Source organism: Pithys albifrons, chromosome 10 (assembly GCF_047495875.1).
Source record: "Pithys albifrons albifrons isolate INPA30051 chromosome 10, PitAlb_v1, whole genome shotgun sequence".
Lineage (NCBI taxonomy): Eukaryota > Metazoa > Chordata > Aves > Passeriformes > Thamnophilidae > Pithys > Pithys albifrons.
Window position 1 is genome coordinate 18,901,177 of NC_092467.1, and position 21,033 is coordinate 18,922,209.

At 42.4% G+C, this 21,033-nt stretch overlaps 2 protein-coding genes across 6 annotated transcripts in view; both read left to right on the forward strand.

Annotated features, from left to right (window-relative positions):
- The window catches only part of DDAH1 (dimethylarginine dimethylaminohydrolase 1), a 91,852-nt gene extending 81,358 nt beyond the window's left edge, over nucleotides 1-10,494 (forward strand). For all 5 annotated transcript variants that reach the window (XM_071565043.1, XM_071565041.1, XM_071565042.1 and 2 more), the window contains exons 5-6: nucleotides 5,305-5,448; nucleotides 5,882-10,494. In XM_071565043.1, the coding sequence (XP_071421144.1) occupies nucleotides 5,305-5,448; nucleotides 5,882-5,998 (261 nt within the window). In that variant the 3' untranslated portion in view covers nucleotides 5,999-10,494. The remainder of the gene's footprint in view (nucleotides 1-5,304; nucleotides 5,449-5,881) is intronic.
- Nucleotides 10,495-14,090: 3,596 nt separating this feature from the next.
- On the forward strand, nucleotides 14,091-20,425 carry BCL10 (BCL10 immune signaling adaptor). Its single transcript, XM_071565548.1, has 3 exons — nucleotides 14,091-14,242; nucleotides 16,793-17,081; nucleotides 18,079-20,425. Exons 1-3 carry the CDS (start codon nucleotides 14,153-14,155, stop codon nucleotides 18,444-18,446), a joined length of 747 nt encoding a protein of 248 aa, XP_071421649.1. The 5' UTR covers nucleotides 14,091-14,152; the 3' UTR covers nucleotides 18,447-20,425.
- The last annotated feature ends 608 nt before the right edge of the window (nucleotides 20,426-21,033 follow it).

Here is a 21,033-nt window from a genome sequence, read left to right on the forward strand (position 1 = left end):
CTGCTTAAAAGAACTCTGCCCCCTGGAAAACATGACTGAAGAGGGTGCAGCAGGGAGGAAAAGCCCAAAGTGCAGCTGCTGACAGTGTGGGTGGTAGGTGGAAATTAAAGAAACGCTCTGGCTGTGTATGGGCTGAGAAATTTGATGTACTGACCATGGCAGACAGAGGCACTGCTTGTTTCAAATAGATCTTGAATGCAGTTTTTGTCTATAGGTCTATGCTGTCCTGTCCTCTATCAGACTTCTAGGTACCTGACAAGAAGGCTTAGATAATTCTCCTTTATCTATGCTGCTCAAAGTGGCTGTTTCATCCCCTTCCTTCTGAGTTTACCGAGGTGTTTTCTCTCCTGCCTGTGTGCATGTCAGGAGTGGCACTCCTGATAGATCTTGACATTCAAACAAGTTCAATGGCTTTTCCAGCTCTGCTCTTCTGTCACCCCTGGTAAGCCTGGCCAGGTGTTCATGGTTACTGTTGGCACTGCTGCATTGCAAGAAAACACTGAGAAGCTGCTGAGTCCCTGCACCCAGGCACAAAGCAGTGTGGCATAACTCACCAGCCCCACTCTGTCCTTGACTTTTGTGGGTTGAACCCAAAGGCCGCTGCTTTCTGTCTCCACTGCCAATTGTTTCTCTCTATATAAAGAAATGAGGAAGGAACTTAAAGAACAGAGACAGGGCAAAAAAAAAAACACTGAATGAACTTCAGTATGGGTAAGTGTAAAGTGATGTGCAGCAGGGACAGGGAGAATGACAATTCTGAATTTTATTCTGATCATCACATATGAAATAATGGGCTCTGACTGATCATTACCACAGAAATGTGATCCTGGGCTTGTTGAAATTTCCAGCTCTGGTGAAAACAAAATGGAGAACATCATTATGCCACTGATTAAACCTGTGGTGCATCTGCATGTTGGATGTTTTGTGCACTTTGCATACACAATCGCTTCATTCCAAAAACGGTAAAATAGAACTGGTTAAGATTCAGAGAAGTGCAATAAGGACTGACGGATGCCTGGACAGCTTGCCTAAGGAGACAAACCAAGCAAGCTATGACTATAACCTGAAGAAAAGACGACTAAAATGGGATAATAGATGCCTAAAGAGTCAGGAATTATGTGGAAAAGGTGATCAGGGATCAATTGTTCACTGTCTCTTCCAGTGCAAGAACCAGGGGAGCTCTGAAGGTAAGGGACAGGTTCAAAACAAGAATGGGAAAGAAGTGCTTCCTTGCACAGTACCTGTCTGAACTCTGAAGCTGCCTTGCTACACATTCAAAAGCAAACTGAGCAGACTCCTGGGTCTGGGACAGTGCTGAGCTGGTATCCCTCTGTATGACAGCTGATAAGATGAGATTCCTGGGAATCACATACCAACTCTTGGTCACCTCCAGTCCTTGTCTTGGGATCCAAAAGTGGGTATCATCACCTGTCATCTGAGGCTGGAGACCCCCCATCATTCAGTACTAAAAAGGAAGCTCTTGAAGGTTCTGCAAGAATTTAAAAAAGCAGATTTGGTAATCAATATTTTTCAGGTAGCAAGCACTAATTTCCCTTTCTCAACCCTCCCTCCAGATGGCAATGAACTGACCAGGTGCCCGTCCTCATCTTTTGCCTTCAGTGTGTAAGGACACAGGCCTAACACTGTTCCCAGACAAACAGTCTTTCCTCCAAGCAGAATACAAACATACTGTCCTACCAAACTCCCACCCAACCTCATCAGTTTTAGTTGCCCTGCACCACAGAAGCGCTTCATTTTTGCCATTGTAGGCAAAATCTTGGTGTAGCTTAATCTTTTCTCAAAGCTTTCAATCTCTTGGGCTACTTAAGCATCAGTGTATAACAGGCCAAACTTTAATGTGCATGGAAAGATGTGACTAGGTTTTTTTAAATAATACTGTGACTTGAAGGATTGAAGAAAGGATAGCTCATGGGTGTAGGTTTACATGTATTTGACTTGAGCTTGGATTTGATTTTTAAATCTTGGGGGCCAGGAGAATGGGGACTAACTAATACAAAAATCAAACCCTGAAAATCTGAGCATCTGCTTTTCTATCAATGTCACACAGGCATTTTTAATGTGGTGTTCAATGCCCTGTTAGCAAGAGGAACATTCAGTGTATGTTTCGTTTTGGTTGTGGGATGTTGGAGTTACAAATGAGCACTGCAGGTGTGGTGGGTTTGGTCACTGTGTGTCCCCCAGCAACCTGGATGTGAGTAGGTCCCAGAGGGAGTAGGCAACAGGGCTCACCCTGAGGGGGGAAATTTATAGCTGAGCTTGGCCTGCTTGAAAAGTGCACACAGTCATCTTAGCTCTGTCAGTGAAAATAGGCCTTAAATGCATGCACATTTTTCCTTCATGCATAATGCTGCTTCATAGTTAGGATTATTTAGCTTATCCATTACCTCAGTTGTCTGAGGACACACTGTAAAAAAAGCTATAGAAAAGGCATTTTAGACTATGTGAATGACTTCAACATAAGGAAAGCATGACTAAGGGCTGAGAGAATGTGCAATGAAAATTACCCTCTTTAGGCTGAAGAAAATTCCCAGAAAAACAAGGCATGTGGGAAATGCCTGGCTCTTAATGTAGCTGGTTGTACGTTTGTGGGCAGAAAGCCAGCCCTCCACAAATGCTTTATGTGAGCACTATAGTCTTTGTAAACTTGTCATTTTCAAAAACCCCATATTTTGCCATGTATCTGATAGAAAATACAATCAAAGGACCTTGCTTTTATCTCATTTTCTCTACCCTGGAGTCTGTCTGGCCAGGCACTTGTACTTAATGATTTTACATAATAGAAATACAGAAAATCCCAGGGATCTATAAAGTACCCTGACTGAGTCATACTGGTGCATTTCTGCTGCATCCAGAGCCTCCCTGAGGGGCAAATTTGGGGTGTTATTGCCTGGGCGCTCTCTCAAGTAAGGGGGTTTTGAAATTTCACTTCAACATGCAGGCATAGTTGTAACAGCAGTGAAAGCTTGAAAATATGATTCCCTTCTTTAGAGCTGAGGAAGAGAGTAATCTTATATTGTCAAGTGAGTAATAAAAGCTTTTTGCAGTTTTATTCCAGCTAGCTGAGATCCCAGTCCCACTGTCACAGCTATGTACTCAAACCCCCATGCTGCTTCATCTCACATTTCCACTCATTTTTTCTCATTTATTTCTGATTAATTCAGCCCTTAATTGTATGCTTTTTAATATTGAAAATAATACTCCTAATATATCCTCACCATCATCTCCCAGACTCCCTAAAGCCAGTCCCTGAGGCACAGCTAGAGCCCTGCCACTTGTCCTTCATTTCTGCTTGCTGATGTTCTCACTTAAGCATTTTGCAGAAGCAAATGAATGGGAGATGTCCTTACCCTTCTGCTTAAGAATTCTTTTGCAATTTCATATAATTTCACATTGATTCATAATACATTTCTGATGAATGAGCTCTTTCTATAGAAAACCTACATTTTTGGGATTCTGATTCCAACAAGGAGTGAAGAAAGCACAACTGTTTGGGAGCGTTTGGGAGCTTAGTGAAATCCAGACTTCATGGCTTTTCTTCTACTCTTACATGTATTTTAGTGCAAATTTAATAAATGCTTCCTTAATCAAGACTTAAAAATATTAGGAAATCAAAAAGAAGCTGCAGTTAAAGGATGAACCTGGCTCTGGTTACCAGTCAGAAGAGCCACACTGGGTGCAGGCATGTCACCAGCTGTTAGATGTCTGCAACATCAAGGGCAACAGAATAAAACACATCTTGGCACCATAACAGAAACAAAATTATAAAAAAAGAAAATCAACTGTGGTAAGCACATAAGAATACAAAAATGCATCCGGTGAAGTAAAGGTGCAAGGATTTTTGCCCAGAAAAACACATTAACCTTTTATGGAGGTAGATGTGTCCTTGGGAACTTGGGAGAGTTTCATAACTTGAGAAGGAACAAGAAATGACAATCTGATAACACTTCCTCAAGAATGCATGGCATTCTTCATTGTGAGTTTTATGTTCTGCACGGGATATGGATGACTCAGGCTACAACATGAAAAATGTATCCAGACTTATGAAGGGAATTACTTACCATAGGTGTGTGCAAGCATGAGCTGCTTTGTTGCTTCCCAGTAAGTTGTAGAACTCATTACAATTCAGGTATATGTAGTATTTTTTAATGAAGGAGAAGTAATATAGATGAATGACCTTGCAAATAATTTAATGATAAGCTTAACTGTGCCTAAAATTAGTCTGTGTTCTGCTATGTGATATAAATCCCTGGGGTTTCTGTGAGACAGTAACTTAGTTGAAAAAATCTGTTCACAAAAGACCAGGTTTTTCTAAAGATAATATTAGTGTGAATATTTTTAAGCTGAAAAAAAGCCTTTTCTTTCTATTTGCGTCTTTGCAATGAATGTAGAAACAGAGGTGGGCTGGGAGAGAAACTGAAACACTTGCATTTTCTTAGGCTTTCAGTAGGACCAAAGTTTTGGACTTTGAGCTTTGTTCAGCTCTGTTTTATTTTTGGTCTCTGTCAGGATGAAGTTGATATTTAGCTGGAACGGTACAACAAGGAGTTGGGTGTCTTGTCTTCAGGCTTTCCCTGTCCTTATGAAAAAAGATCTAATCCAAAACTTGGGATTGCAGGCTTCTAATGTGCTGAGAGTCTGTGTTTCTGAAAATCCAGCCAGGAACTACATTTCTGCATGAGCCCTATATTTATAAACCAAACCTGTGAAACCCACCAGCTCTGTTGTTCTGAGGAGGTTATTGTGTTGTCTCCTTGGGAATGAGGCTTGCTCCTCAGCACTGGTGCTTAGTGAAAGAGTAACTGCTTAGAACGCAGGAAGGAGATCCTTGAGAAAGATTAGGATTGGGCTGATATCCAAGCTGGGAACTGTTCCTGTCCCGTTTGATTCAGTTCACGCTCATTATATAAATACTGGATGATGGTTGGTTCTTTGAAGATGCTGAGCACCTATAGTCTCATTCAATGTGAGTAGGAGTTTTGCATACCCAGTGCACATTCCTTGAGGAAAGACCCCACAGAGGATGCTTACTGAGTGCCCTGCTTAACCCTGCTGCTTGCAGGAACCATTTCAGAAAGGCTTTCTAGTGGGCTTTTCAATTAGCAGTAGTAAATTCTTCCTTGAAGGGCAGAGATGAAAAGAGATATCCTTACTCGCTGCATAGCAAAATGGCCCTTGACTGACTTGGCAATCACAATTCACTATTTTTTGAAAATTCTGTCCCCTGTTTGTTCAGGGCTCCTGATGTGTTTGGTCTGAATAGCTGCCCTTTGTGTCTCCTGGCAGACCATGCAACAGATGAGCGACCACCGCTATGACAAGCTGACAGTGCCTGACGATGCCGCAGCAAACTGCATGTACTTAAACATTCCCAGCAAAGGCCATGTCCTGCTGCACCGAGCCCCTGAGGAGTACCCGGAGAGTGCAAAGGTGAGAGCCATGCTGAGGGTGCCTGGGACACCTCCACCATGCCTGTCCTGCCAGGAGGTCGGTGGGAATCGAAATAGTGTGCTTTTCAGAGAGGGCTGTTTTATCCCATCATGGAGACAGCAGATGGCAAAAGGTGGGAGGCCTGGGCTCTATTCTCATCTCCCCTACAGATGAGACTTGGTCTCTTGTGCCTCTGGTGTTCTTTCCACATAACTGGGTATAGCAACAGCTCTCCCGCTACAGTGTGATGGATGTGGATCCCACAGCCAGAGGGCCATGTGTGCTGTAAAGGTCCGTGTTGATTACCAGTGATGACACAGTTTAGTACCTGCTGATTAATCCATGCCAATTCATACTGTAAATACTTAGAGAAGAAGGAAATAGAGAGGTGTAAAATGTAGTGATTTTCTGTTACGTTTTCTTTCCTAAACAGGTATTTGAAAAACTGAAGGACCACATGCTGATCCCAATAGCCAACACAGAACTGGAGAAAGTAGATGGGTCACTCACCTGCTGTGCTGTGCTTATTAACAAAGCTTCAGAATTATGAGTTTACAGAGTCCCTCCCTTGTAACTGGCAATAATGTTACACACAAGGTAGACGAATCTGTATCCACACTTTTATTGTTTTAATTGACAATCTACTGTACCACTGTGCTACTAACCCTTGTTTACAAATTCTTTGCATTGTGAATTTTTATTATGTCTTTGCAGATGGTATTTAAGGTGGATGTAGGGTTTGTTGGGGGCATATAACTCTGAAGTATGTTAGTCTGTGGGCTAGCAGAAGACAATTAAAATGGCTAACCCCTAGCTTTAGTGATTTAACGTATCTGTGTGAAAATTTTATGAAACCTAGCTAATGCTCAGTATTTCAGTCAAGCACCTCTGTTGTCTTTACACTGTTCCCTTCTGTCTTCTTTTCTCTTGCCTCTTTACTCTGCACACTTTTTTCCTTCCTCAGTTCTCTGCTTTCAGTGGTACAAGGTATTGTGGGGATTGAAGAAAGCTCAGTGGGCTCATGAACCTGGTATCTTGTGTGGTAGGGAAGCTTTCCATATAGTGGCTGGAACAGCGGGCAGTGGATTGTGCTCATTGTCTTGACCATGTCACATTGCTGCTGCTGGGCAGAGTTGTGGCAGTGGCTGGAATCACTTTCAGACACAAGGTACCAGCTTGGAAAAAAGCTTCCTCTGATGGGAGCGTTCAAGAGAAATATCTGCCTGGGAAACTTGAATGACAGAAAAAAGGGTGGTGCAGCCACACAAGATGCCCCCTGCACATGCAGGTCCCAGTTTCCTGCTAATGCCATGACTTTGGATGTGGTGAGAATGGGAGGAGAGTTTTTATAAAAAGGCCAGATCCTAAGGAGCCTCTGGACCACAAAAATGAAAGACTGCGATGCTTCTGGAAAAGTTAAACCTACAAAAGAAATCTAAAGTATGGGAGGTTTACATTTCTTTGTTTACATCTTAAAATTTATTTCTGTTTCTCGTTTCTGTTTTCTCCTTTTTTGGAGGCCACTCACTAGCAAAATTCAAAAGAAAAGGGTGATAGAGTTGAAGGACAGCTATTCCTGGATTATGCCCATGACTAAGGGAAGCTATTTTTTCCTGAAAGTTTGGCATTTGTACTTTATCTGCCCTTGGGGCAGTTTTCCTTGGAACAATAACCATCTTATTTTTCTTTTAATTGCATGAATATTTACTGTGGTATTCAGTTAAAGCAAATATAATTTTTGTAGCAGGTTCCACAACATGTTTACCCACTGAGTCATGCTATTTTTTTCACTACCACAAAGTGAAGCACACACCATTGTATACACATGCTTCTTGTTAAATCATTTGTTAACTAAGGATAGGAGGAATTCCCAAACAGAGGCAGCAGTGGGAACTCTCCAGAGCCTGACAAATAGTCTGGACATGTTACCAACTTCCTAGGCATCTCCTCTACCTTTCCTGAACCACTTGTGGCATGTTGCTAAGGTCCAGTAAGAAGTGACTGAAGGGGCTCAGGCAATGTGGTCTGCAGGAAAGCAAACAGTACTAACCAAGCACACACTTGGATATCCTTTGGAAACCTCTGTGCTTTTTTGTTCAGGAGAAAACACAAGTACTCATATCCACAAGTACTCCTCAGTTGTATCCCTTACTGCATCTCAGTGGCTAATGAGGAGAAAAACCTCCTAACAGCTACCAGACTACACCTGATGCTGTGTGGGTGCACTGAATGTTGTGATGACACAAGGTATCATAAGGGAGAGAGCAATGATGAGCAAACACATCTTAGGTAAAAAAAGAGCATGTCCCAAAGGAAGTCTTCAGTCAGCCAAACAGCAAGTGGGTTTTTTGGGTGGTTTTTTATGACTGCGCTGTCCCAAAAGGTTATCCTAATGTTTCCCCTTTGTCTCTTCCATTCCCATGCCACCATTATTTAAGCCTGACCCAGGTGATCAGGCTCTAAGGATGTAAACGTTGCAATGGGGAATCTTTTTCTGCCTCCCCCTGGTGCTTTTTAAATACCTGATAAAGTATCATGAATTTCAAAATAACGCATCATTAAACAAGGATTTTGTGCCAAAAAGTGACCCTGCAGTATTGAACTGTGACTTCCTAGAGGCAAGCTGTACTCCACTGAATACCTGTGCAGCCATGGGAGCTGTCAGACAAAGCCAAAACAGACCTGTCCATGTACCTCCTGGGGCCTGGCCCCTCTCCATGTCCTTCAGTCCCTCTTGCCTTCCCTCACTGGGAAGCCAGAGCACCCAGCTACACTGGGACAGTGTTAGGCTGTGGGATTTCTACTTTATTTATCTTTAAATCTTTCTGTGGTGGTTTACTTTTCCTTCCACCCCCTCTTACCTTTCACCTGTCGCTTCTTCCTCAGACTCTCATTTCTAGTTTGCTTATCAAGGCATGATGAGCACTTTTCCCTTTTAATCCTGAGTGATTTTGCCTTCTCTTGCCTCAGTTCTCCTTACTTGAATCTTTTTCTGTTCTTTCTTCACTGTTCACTCCAAAGTATCCCAACCCATGGTGGACTATCCTAAACTCACTCCCTCCTTGAGTAGGTGCCATGAGAGAGGGAAACTGAGGGATCTGCTTTGGGTCTGAGCAACTTCTTTTGAGCTGGAAGGATGACTGTCAACAGGAGCTGTAGATCCAGATTGTGACAAGGGTGACTCCTCTTCTTTAAGATTACTCCAGAACAGAGAAACATTTGTGGTGGATATTGTTGATGCCTTGTGTCCTTGAAAGCAATAGAATGGGTGACAATGCATTTCCCTGACTCCCCAGGGGAGGGAGAGGAGGAGTTGGGATCTCAGAGATGAGAAACATCTGTATAGACCGAGAGGTTGGTTTTTCATCTATTGCCATTTAGAGTTCCTTGGCTTCAGGGCTGCATTTTGGTATACAGAAAGAGCAAGGATTGGCTGAGGGACTTGAATTCCTTCAGCTGTTAATTTCAAGTTGTATTCAAACTTCAGGCCCAAAATTTAGGTGCTCTAAAACCACACCTGGTTTCTCTCTGTTGGTCTCAGTAGCTATCACAGTTCCTAACACAGACACACTAAATTATATCTTAGTGTGATGCCAAAAGTTGCCTAAGCTGGTTAGTGGGATCGCCCTCACCTTACCGCTTTTAGTGTTAGTCTTTATTCTGGCATTATAAAGCACTTCAGTTTGTGCATTTGCAGTATGGTACTAAAAACTAAAATCATGCCAAGTGCTTCTTGTTCTGCTTTTTGCCTTTTTTCATTTGGTTGGGTTTTTTGTTGTTTTTTATTGTTGTTGTTGCCCAAACAAAGTATTAATTTGTGAGGACATTTCTGCAGTGACAAGATGTGCATCTAATGGGTGTCCTGTGCATTTTGTCACCAGAACATTTCTCAGATGCCTGATATAAATCATCATTCTTGATTAATATAAATAATAAAATCCCAAACCAAAAAAGAAGATGAGACACTGAACATTCATAGCTGCCCACATAATACAGTTGATAACAACTGCCAGGATATATGACAAAGCAGGCCAGTACAGAAGTTCTTGTGGTTAATAGCTCAGCAATGGGGCTTGAATTACTCATCAAAGGTTTTCTTCCTTTGAGCAATCACTTTAGCTCAGTTCAAATGAAAGAGCTACAATGTGCATTATAGATACCACGGATGTTATCTTTGCTAAGAGTTTAGGGAGATTTGCGATATGTGGGTTCCTTTCTTCAACAGAATGTGAATACAGTGTTTCTCCTTGCAGTGAAAATGTGAATGCATACTGTACCTTACAAGATAAACTTGAATTCTTCCATTTATATATTTTTGTGTTTACCATGCTAATATTCAGTTTGAAATAGGTGCCACTGTGTGAAGCTATGCTCTGATTTTTTTGGCTGATTTCCATGGGATAGATATAGAGCTCATAGGTACCACTATGTCCAGTTTTGAAAACAAAAAGTCAGTGTACAGAACACTGTTTGTTCACAGCAAATTGGAGATGAAAGATGGGGAAAAAATGAGCTTTTGATTTTATTCAGCTTCTTATACATTATATCAATGAAGTCAGAGCCAAATGAATAGAAAACATCAACATTCACATGGAACCATTTGAGGAAAATAATTTACTATTTAAGATTCTCTATTTTTGTTTTGTTAATAAGGAAGCTGAAAAGATGAGCCTGCTTAAAGAATGGTATTTGTTAAGTGATTGTGAACAAAGTATCAGTGGACCTCATGTATTTTCAGAGAAGTTTTAACTGGACGTGTGATGTAAACTGTAATAGAGTTGTATGTGAATTGTGTTAGTCACTGTTTTACATTGTATTGTTCTGCAGTGCACAAATGTGGCTCCTGAACACAGAAGCGTTACATTCATTAAACTTCAAATCTTGTTGCAGTATATAGTTCCCCACTTTTTGTGCCAAAAACATGAATACATTCCATCATCTGTTCTAATAGAGGTTTGCACTTTGATTTAATTTTTTTTGGTGACTCTTGCAGTTTCAATGCTATATATCCCCATCACGAAGGAATAAAGTGTCAGTTGTACCGTGCCCTCTGTAGTTTGTGCTTCTTGTTTTGGAACTGAAAGTATATGTATTTAATTTAATACTGTTTCATGCTGTCTTTTTATTTGGAAGCTTGTTACAAAGCCAGTTATAGACATTAGCACTAAAACCTTTAAGCCTGTTAAGAGAAATCTTGACTCTAAAAACAAATCATAATTTTAGACTCTACATTTAAGAATAGTGTATAGAGAGGAGATAACTGCCTATGAGTTCTAGATACAATTGTTGTGACTAAATTTTATTACTGTCCAAGGTAAATAAACAGATGTTAGCATAGGATAGTCTGGTTCTCTGTAGTTCCTGTATTCGCTGTAAGTTACAGAAGGTGAAACTACAAAAGTTTAGTGGTGTTCCTGTTCTGGTTAAATTCCTCCCATAACTCGCGTCTTTTCTCCCCACAATGTTGAGAGATGTGACTACATTTCAGACGTTACTTTGTGGTAGCAAGACAGATGGTCTCATGTTTTATATCTAAATACTACCTGTTGTGTTCTACAAACTGCCCATGGGGCTACTCCCTGGCTGTACCCCGGTGCTCTGATGCCAGTAGGTTACAGTATTAGGATCAAGGCTCTCTAGAGAGGACGCGGTTACTCCAGGCTTCATGGGCTGTTCGTAAGTGCTCGTGGGCCGTCAGTGCCATCTTGTGGCCATTCAGAAGTCCGTTGTTGGAGACTTTAACGTTACTTGTTCAGCTTTTTAAGAAACCCAAGATAATTTAACAGAATAGGAATTAATTAATTAACTGTGGCAAAATAATTAGATCACTTTCAAACCGTACAGTTTTGCTAGTAATAGGATTTGAAACACACCATAATCTATTACTCTTCTTGCCAGGGAAGCAGGGACAAGGGAAGAATTCATTAGGGCTGATCAAAATACAGCCTTTATACTAACTTAACTACACTGGTTAAAAGTATGGGGTTTATATTAATATATTTAAATTAGTGCTATGTCTAATGTGGATACATTCAGTGTGATTCAATTAATATCGTAAACTACTGCAATAACATGTGTACCCATATCTACAGGAGAGTTGGTATCAATTTACTTGAATTTGTTTTTAAATGGCAATAGTTAAATCTATCCAAGCCACTTCCACTTGCCACATTAATAAGTTTCTCAGAGACTATCCAACCTTCAAAAGCAAAGTCATAATAATAATTTAAAAAGAGTGTTCTTTGCAAAACTTAGCTGTAGAATATTACTTCATCAATTAGAGACTTCTGCACTTCAGTGTATGGATTCACTCCACACTGTAAGTATATGTTGCTGAAAAAGCATCAAGCCTGTCTCCTGCATCATCAAATCCAGACATTCAGCAACCTCACCCCCAAAAATTCATTACCTGTAGGTCAATTGCTGTGATGTAGTAGCTGAAAACTTGCAATTGGTTGCTGCAAATATCTATTGAATTTGGGCAGAACCCTCGATCTATAACTAAACCAAACTCTCCTTCTCTCTGCCTGGCAGCTTTCCTCCTACTCCTTAAAGAATTGTGGATATAGAGTCCCACAGCTGTCACAGGGGTGTTCCTGAGAGAATGGGATGAGAGCACATGAAGCTGCCAGGCAGAGGCCTCTGCTCTGCAGTAAGACTGCCTGAAGACAGTGTTGAGCAATGAGGGCAGAGGCGAAAGAGTCACAGCTCTGAAAAACCAACTGATGTCTTCCCACAAACTGTGACAGCATTATAACATTTTTCTAGGAGCTTTGTGAACATCTCTGGGTTGTAAGCTTGTAAGCAGTTTCCAAAATTTATTTGGAAAATTACTCTAGAAATTTATACTAGATAGACATTACGTACATACATACTCATAAAATCAATGCAATGTCCAAAGTCTTCCCAGCTGCCTTGAAAAAAATGACCCATAACTCACTCTACATTGAGGCTCACTTCTGAATATCAGGTGGCTGTTACCCTTCTGAAATGAGTTTCATGCAGAGAGTTGTCTTCTTCCTGCTGCCTGGACCATTATATCCTGTTAGGGTTTACTGGCATTAAGTCTGCTAAAATATATTCCATTCTTGTATTCTCTAACCGCCTGCTCTCTTCCTGATTGCTGAAGTTAAAGCATTCCAGTTTGTCTCTTATGTGGCTGAGGAATCAACAGCCTGACCCTCCAGACATCACGTGGCTTTGAACTGCACCTCTCGCTGAGCAAGGTTATTAACAAATACTTTACCTCCAGAATGCATAATAGATGTTTTTATCAGCACTGTTGTACAGAGCCAACAAAGTCCACAATATAGTTCACCTTGAAGAGGGGGAGCTGGAAGGCATGTGGTTTAATAGACAAGGATGGGAGTCGGGCTGGGAAGATGCCTACCTCTGTCTCAGAAGTGCCACAATCAACTCTCTGGAAGCATCAGAGAATCCAAAGCCTTTCCATGTATTTGGGTGCATAGCACGGATTAGGGAAGATCAACATAGGCACTTGGACTTGAAAAAAAAATAGTCTGCCCTGCAGTCTCTGGGCAGGAAAATGGGAGATAGAGTTTAATTTGTATTTCAGATACTTAATCCAGAGATACACAGACAGTTTAGAGAAATTCAAATGAACTACAGCAAAGAAAGGCTTCTTGGGGTGGAAATAACATCACAAAAGTAGCTGGGTTGTGAGCAGAGCTGTGCTGCCAAATGACCAACAATCACGTCTGCAGGGCTGGATGGCGAGGGTGGGTCTGAAGGAGCTTCCCCTGGGCAGCAGTGGCAGGAGCAGAGCTGGCTGGGTGCGGGGCTTGGCTGTGATTTTAACACCCAGCACTGCAGCGATCACTCCTGTCGCCGGGTGGCCAGTACTTTATTCGTCAAGTGTTCTGGGCAGGATCTTTGTGTTTATTGAAAAACTGAGAATGTAAATTAGGTATCATTGCAGTTAGTATTTGAAGTACGTTTTCATTAACAGGAATGTCAAGGAAAAGAACTTTGCAAAACACTAAAACTACCCGTAAAACTGGTAGTTTTGCCTTACTGACAGCAAACCCCGGTATCGATCGCTTCTACTTCACTCGCTTTCATGTTTATCTGCTGGAAACGAAGTCTTCGGAGTGCAGGGATAGCCCGAGTTCCACCTTCGGCAGCTGAAAGAACATGGATTAAATGATGTTTCGGCTGCCGTCCTTTCCCTGAGCCTTCGCCCGGCGCGGGGCAGCGGCTCCCGCCGGCGCTGGCCCGGCACAGAGCCCCGGGCAGCGGGGAGGGTTAAAACTGCCGGTCCCCAAAACCGGCAGGGTACCATCACCGACCATCACTCTCGGCCGCTGCCACGACGTGCCAGGACCCGAACGAGCGGCGGCCGCTCCCGCCGAGAGCTGCGGGCGGAGCCGGGAACGGGAGTCAGTGGGCGGAGAGAAGGCGAGAGGGGGCGGGAGATGGTGGGAGGGGGCGGGAGATGGTGGGAGCGGGTGGGAGGTGCCGGGAGCGGGCGGGAGATGCCGGGAGCGGGCGGGAGCGTATCCCGTCCTCGCTCCGGTCCCGGCGGCACCGCCCAACATGGGCATTGCCCGCGCGCCCTTTCGCGCACGCGCTGGTGGGCGGGGTCCGGACCTTGAGCGCCCATTGGCGGGGCGGCGGGGGCGGGGCCCGGTCCGGAAGCGCCGCCCCGGGCGGGTTTCCCCAGCGGCGCCGGGCAGGGTCCGCCATGGAGGGCCCGGGGCCCGGCTCGTGGCCGAGCTCCGGCGCCGTGGGGCGGCCGCTGACGGAGGACGAGATGGCGGAGGTGAAGAAGGATGTAAGTGGCGGGCTGGGCTGAGGGCCCCGGTGCCCGGCCTGGGCGCAGAGCGGCGCGCGGGTCCCGGTTGCGGGGAGCGGAAGCGCTGCCGGAGCGGATGGCGGGCCCGGAGCGGGGGCGGCGGGAGGGACTGGGCGGCCACTGCCCCCGCCTGGTCACGGCGGGCGGGCCCGGCCCGGCGGCGCTGCTGGGAAGGCGGCGGGGAATTCCGCGCGGCGCGGGGAGCGGCGGCTCTGCGCCCCCGGAGGCCGCCCGGTTTGAGGCTGATAAGGACTCGCAAAAACTTCGCCCTGGGCCCGGTGCTCGCCCGAAGTCCCGGCTGCCCTACGTGTTGCGGTAAGCGGCCCGCCCCTGTGGCTCTTCCAAGGCCAGCGCAGCGAGCGGTCCGTTCTCCCGGCGCACCAGGACGGGGCACAGGAGGCAGCAGACGGGATGAGGGATTAATGTAGTACCCAATGCTTGGCTGCAAAGGTGTGTGCTACTCCTCGTGTCAGTAGGGTTCTCTCTTACAGAGTGTGAGTATCTTCATTAAATATAGTTAAATACTTTCTGTTGAGGCTAACTGTTGCATATTTTCCTGATTTCCTCCCCATATTTATTCACTGACATCTGGAATCCAACTGAATACTTTATCCGGGTTCAGTCTGGGTTAATTTATCTCATTGGGAGATTGGGAAGCAAGCAACGTGCTAACCAAGTTCAGCAACTGATTGGTTAATTCAAAAAATAAAATCACAGTTTATAAATTATTGCCCTTCCACAGTTTGGTTTGCAATTTACAGTGTCTTATTTTGACTTACTGGGGTTTTTATGTTCCTTTAAAGTACAATAAGGACTCTTAGGTTTGGTTGCTTAGTAGCTTTGTGCATATGTGATTTTCTTTAAATGCTTTGTCATAGTTCTGTGAAGCATGTTCTTCAGGTTAGTACTTGCTTCTGTGCAGCCACAGGGTAATCCTGCAGTAGCTGGCATCTGGTAGTTAACACCAAAAATGGGCAGGAATTGTTGAAGGCAGACTATGTATACACATAAAACACAATGTGTATGTTACTCTATGTCAGTGACTGAACCCACAGCTGCATCCCACAGAAACACGTGATTGTCACTTCAGCCTTTATCCTTGCAGGTCCTCCCACACTAATTGGAGGACTTGATGGAAACCTCACATAGACTGCAATAGCATCACTTTTATCAAAATGCAATCCAATAAATCTGACTTTAGAGCTTCTTCCCTCAGATTTTAAATGTTGTGGGTTCACAGTGCAGTGTGCTGGTTCAGTGTAAATTCCTGTGGCTGTCAGAGCAGCTGTTCAGTAGCAGGGTCACTGCGAGCCAGGGTGCTGCATTAGCAGAAGGGCTGTGTGTGTGAGGGGACAGCAGACTTCAGCAAACCTGCCTGCAAGGACGTCTCGGGTTGGGTAAGCTTGTCTTGAGGAGGAATTATAAAGGTTGCAGTCTTGCAACTGGGAAGAGGAGTTGAGACATAAAAAAGCATTGATACAGAGCAGGGTCACAAAAGTTAAGTGTGCTTCTCTAGGAAGATGATCATGGAGGGAATGTGGTCTGCTGCCAGGTGTTAACAGTTCCTGAGGATGGGAAGTGGCACTGCTGCTGAAGTGCTCCCAGACAGATGTCTCAGGTTTACCATATGCAATGCTGATGACATGTTGGGGGCTTTGGATGATTGATGGAGTCACATTACATGGATGAACTGTTCCACCTCTTTCCTTTTTGCTGGTTATAGAGGGGACTCAAGCAACCAGTTTATACTTATATGTTGAAGTTACGGTGCAGAGGGGAGTAGAGTAATTTTGCTTTTGCCAGTCATCAGAATTTCAGGAACTGTCAGTGGTTTGTGCACCATGTTAGAGGTGTTGAAGGTGCTTCAGGTGTTTAATCTAAAATATTGAACCAAAAGAAGGCATTTTGCTGAAGACAAAAAGCAGCTATTAACGTTCATGACAGTATGTACCTTTAAGGACAAAGGTGCATGTGTTTTGGATTCCAGCAATCTGCTGGACTTGTCAATAGTGGTGTTTATTAACAAACCTTTTAAACTGAATATATTCATGCTGTTGCTCTGAGACTGCTTCAGCTCAATGTACAGAAAATATCAGCAACTGCAGTATTTTGGAGTTGTACCTCATGGATACAAATAGTATGGAAATGTGATTATTGTGTGGTCAGTGAGCATGAGTGTATGTAGACAAAGGGAGTAGGTGCTGTTTGATATAATCTCTTTTCATTTTTACCTGTTGACTGTTTTAAAATATGCTAACAACAGACTTGATTTAATTAACATTTTCTATAAATAGTCACCTTACTTCTTAACATGCATTAGAACTCTTGAATTCACTCAAAGAACTAATGAAAAGGATAATTAAAAATTTAAACTTAAATTTTTTTACACTGAGAAAAATTTTAACTAAGTAACATAGTGACAACTTTAAAAATTCTTCTGCTAACCTGTATCAAAATCATATATGTTTCAACTACAGACTTCTAAATGCAGTGAAATGTTGGCTAATACTTGTTTGTTTTGTTTTTCAGGCTTTAGAAAGGATGCGTCCTTACCTGTGTGATAAAATCATAGCTGAGAGACACTTTGATTACCTGCGTTCAAAGAAAATACTCACTAGAGAGGACACAGAAGAAATTTCTGCTCGATCTTCCAGTAGGAAAAAAACTGGGAAGTTATTGGACTACTTAGCAGAAAACCCAAAGGGACTGGATGCTTTGATTGAATCTATCAGACGAGAAAGAACACAAAACTTCCTGTTACAAAAGATAACTGATGTAGTGTTGAAAGTCAAAAATGAAAAGCTTGAAGCTATCAAAGGTAACAGGTTTATAATAATGTTGTGTAAAAGATGAGTTTTGTTTTGAGGGTCTGCAAAATTTCAGTTCAAAATTAATGTTTTCCTCTAGTGTTTGGAACAACATTTGGAAATATCACCAGTTTGGGTTCAAGATCCTAGTGCATGTATCCTGGCTTTGCCTTTTTACTATCTGAACACATCATAAATAACAAATTGTAAAAAAAAAACCTATTGTGTTGTTATGGTGGATAAGTCTGTCTTCCTATTTTGGTTTTGCTTTTCAGAAATAGGTGGTTATCTTGCACTTCTCTTGAAGCTATTTGCTGCAGTGGCAGGATGCTCTGGTTTTGTTACACTGCACCTCAGCAGAAGATATGCCAGCAAATGCAAGCTGAGGGGAGTTCCCTGTATGCTTTCAATGCTAGAACTTAAAATTTGACTCTGTAAATATATTTGTTTTGAGGTTTTGTTGACACACAGAGCTTGAAGTGACTGTGTGTACTCGTACTTTAAGGCAAAGGAAGAAAGTATTCTACACCAGAGCTTTACTTCCACACCCATCAGAAGAGAAATAAAGAAGAGAGAAGTACATATTAACCTTAGAGAGAAAGGGCCTGAAGTTTTCTCTGGCTTCAGGTAAAACAGCCTTCACAGGCTGTCCACTTTGGAGCAGAATTATGCAGCTGAAGCTTTTAAAAATTTGAAGAATACAGAAAAATGTAACAAAAGTTGGGCTGAAAAGGTAAAGTGACTTTCTAAAATTAACCTTAAATTATGGGGCATGTTTGACAAATATTAGCTGATACTGAGGAGTAGAGAAACCATTCTCATCAGCCTAGATAACCTGCATGTCAGGTTTTTAATTTGTCATGAATATTGGATGTCATAGATGAAATGAAGAGGTTAGTCTGTTAAAAATTCAGACAACTGATCTCTGACAGCCTTAATTAAATCAGATCACAGTTTTAAGAGGGCACCATGCTCTAATTAAATCCAATATCTGTTTCTTTGTCTTAGGTCTAAGCTGCAGCACCTGTATGACCTCACTGTATGGAGGAACAAATAACCTTTCCAGATCATTTTCTGATGAATCAAATTTTTTTGATAAAACAAAAGACAAAGAATCTACCCAGGTACATCATCCAGAGGAAGAATATAGCACTGCTGCATTTGTGTCTGCTGTCTCTCTTCATTCAATGAATCTGCCAATAGCAGAGATGGGAAATTCACAGTGCACTGTCTTCTCAGCCATCCTCCCGGGTCCTGGAGACCCTGGTGCACCCCCTCTCCCCCCAGAGCTCCAGTCAGACCAGCAAGATCCATGTACTAGTTCAAGTGACAATTGTTTTTTGCCTTTAAGATCACGTTCTCTTCAACCACACTGAACGTAGTGACTTTGATCTGTTCATCCAGATGGTACTGAAACTTGGTGTGATGTCTCATAGAGATCAACAAGATGTTGTTTTCAAACAGTTAGCAAAATCAGAGGAAACAATCTATATCTATGCATTTTCTGTTTTAAATCTTATTTTGTAATCGTGTGACACTGGAGCTGCTTTTTTTTCTGTCTTTATGGAGCTTTTTTCTAAGTATCTTGGTATTATACCAGCAAAGGTTTTTTTTTAAACTGATGCGTATAAGATTTCACAGGTAGCTGCAGATATTTAAGGTAGAATTATAGAGGAAATGGTTTTTTTCTTCCTACAAAAACTAAGAAATCAGTGTTTTTTGTGTTTCTCCAATGGGTGAATTGGAAAAGGTGGTGAGGAAAAGTAGTGAGTGTGGAAAAGTAACCATCTGAACTAAAAGCGTAAACTTACTTACCAAAAGCTTGAACTTGTTTAACAAGTTAAATGTTTATCAGTAGGATAAATTCTGCTCTCCATGTATGCGTGTGCAGCTCTGTTTGCAAAGAAACTCAGAAATCTGGCCAAATCTGTAGCTGTGCTTATTTGCAAAGAGTCTCTTCGTTGTCTGAACTTGGTCCTACTGGTAAACCCAAAGGCATTCGATATTGCAAATATACTTCTGCAAGGCTTGGCTTATGATTCTTGTATATTAGTTCGAGATTCCCTGATTTGAGATGCACTTTAAATTCTCGTTAGTACTGGAAGAAGAATGTAAACTTCTGTAACAGCATCATGGGGGCTGTAAGAAAATGTTACTGTAGGATGCTATTAAGGAGAAAAGTTTGTATGTTTTGTCCCAGTAGGGAAGTGGAGAAGTCCTGTAACAAGAAAATATCCATACCTGAAGGACTTTGGAAACATGGCACTTCAGGTACCTCCTCTTCAAAGCAGACAGACAGGTTTACATTTCACATTGTTTAAGAGTCAAATGCATTTTAAACTGCTTCAACATGGGAACGTTCTCATTTCTTGACATAGCGTTAAGATACTGTATTCCTCTCATACTCCTAAGTTGTAATTTACCTTTTATGCAAGTGGCCTATAATAATTTTCAAATTATGTAAACTCTTACTTAGACACATGTACAGTTGTGTTCTGTGGTACTGCATTTTAAAGTGGTGAGATGTTTTCAGTATATCAAAGGGTATGTTTATATTTAAGGCCCTAAATTATTTTGGTCCTTATGCTGTGCAATAGCCATGTAATTCCATTCAAATTCACACCTAGGTAATATTCCTCAACTGTTCTCTTTCTGTGGACACAGGCCATCTGCAGGACCTCAATATTTTTTTTCATTACTACTCTGGTTTTGGACGTAGGTTAAAACAAACTGCAATGTTCAACTACACTCCTACTGAGTATATTAAGAGATTACATCAGATAAAGATGTGTTTATAAAAATCCTTGTTTTTCTTGTATGCATCTACAGTCAGAGACAGTCAGGACAGTGAAAGTGCTTTTCAATGAAACTGCCTGGATTAATGGCACTCTGGAAGTTAAGTGCCTAAATATGCAAGCAGCACTTTGCACTCTAACATGAGAGTAAAGTTAGGCTGAAATCCCTCTTCCATTAACTTAAACTGTAGTTGCACTTACTCAGGATGTCTAAAAAGTGATTTGTCTAAATGCCCACTGTAACCACTTAAAGAGCTGTGCTTAGGTTTGGGTCCCTTCTTGGATTCTTGTAAAGGGAGGAGAGTGAGCAAGCTTGGCCTTAACAGCAAAGGTGCCTGAGCTCAGGGTGGAGGCTGCCCTGCAGCTCTCAGTGCTGACACGGGTGTGCCGCCTGCCTGCCCAGCACGCAGCCTGCAGGAAGGCTAGTCCTGCAGGGATGGCTCCTAGGGGAGCTACTAACCTGAGACCTTGGATGAATGTATTATCCTACCAAATGTTTATAGCCTGCATTTTGTAAAAATATTATTATCACAACTTTTTGAATAAACTTTTGTATAGTTGTCTGTTTTCCTGCCTGCCTCTGTTGTTATTAAGATGTACAGGTTGCAAGAGCAGTTCCTGCCGGTAAGTGATGTGTGGTTTTGGGTTTGTGTGTGTGTGTGAGGCTTTTGTTCTCCTTGTCTTGTTAGAGAAATTTGTCTTTGGTGGAAAGACTGACTTAATGTGAAACACCTGTGCCTGTAGGACTGCACTTAAGAGCAGGCTGTAGGGAAAACATGCATGTGAAATCAAGAACTCAGCTGCTTAATTAGTTTCTGTGGTTCATGTCTGGTATACTAACCTGATTCTTGCTTTTTTTCAAATTACTGTACTGCTCAGCTTCCTACAGATGTGAGAAGTGTTGCTTCCAGCCATGCATATATTGACTTCATTCTTAAATTAAAATTTTTATTAATAGTGGGGGAGAAACAAAAACTTTGAGTACTGAGGAGCATGACTCATAAAAGGATTTGCAAATGTTGCAAGGACCGTGGAGTCTCAGTTCAGTGGTTGTTTTCATTGCCCTTTGTGTGTAGGGCTTCTTTCAAAATAATGATCATGGTATTCATTATGAGAGGTCAGCTGGACATGGTTTAGTTATCTTTACAGTAAAGAAATCGATCACATT

Excerpts from the sequence above, each read along its gene's own strand:
- BCL10 (XM_071565548.1), top strand. The coding sequence starts at position 14,153 with ATGGAGGGCCCGGGGCCCGGCTCGTGGCCGAGCTCCGGCGCCGTGGGG. Across the intron at positions 14,243-16,792 it reads TGGCGGAGGTGAAGAAGGAT|GCTTTAGAAAGGATGCGTCC; the intron begins GTAAGTGGCGGG and ends TTTGTTTTTCAG. Across the intron at positions 17,082-18,078 it reads AAAGCTTGAAGCTATCAAAG|GTCTAAGCTGCAGCACCTGT; the intron begins GTAACAGGTTTA and ends TCTTTGTCTTAG.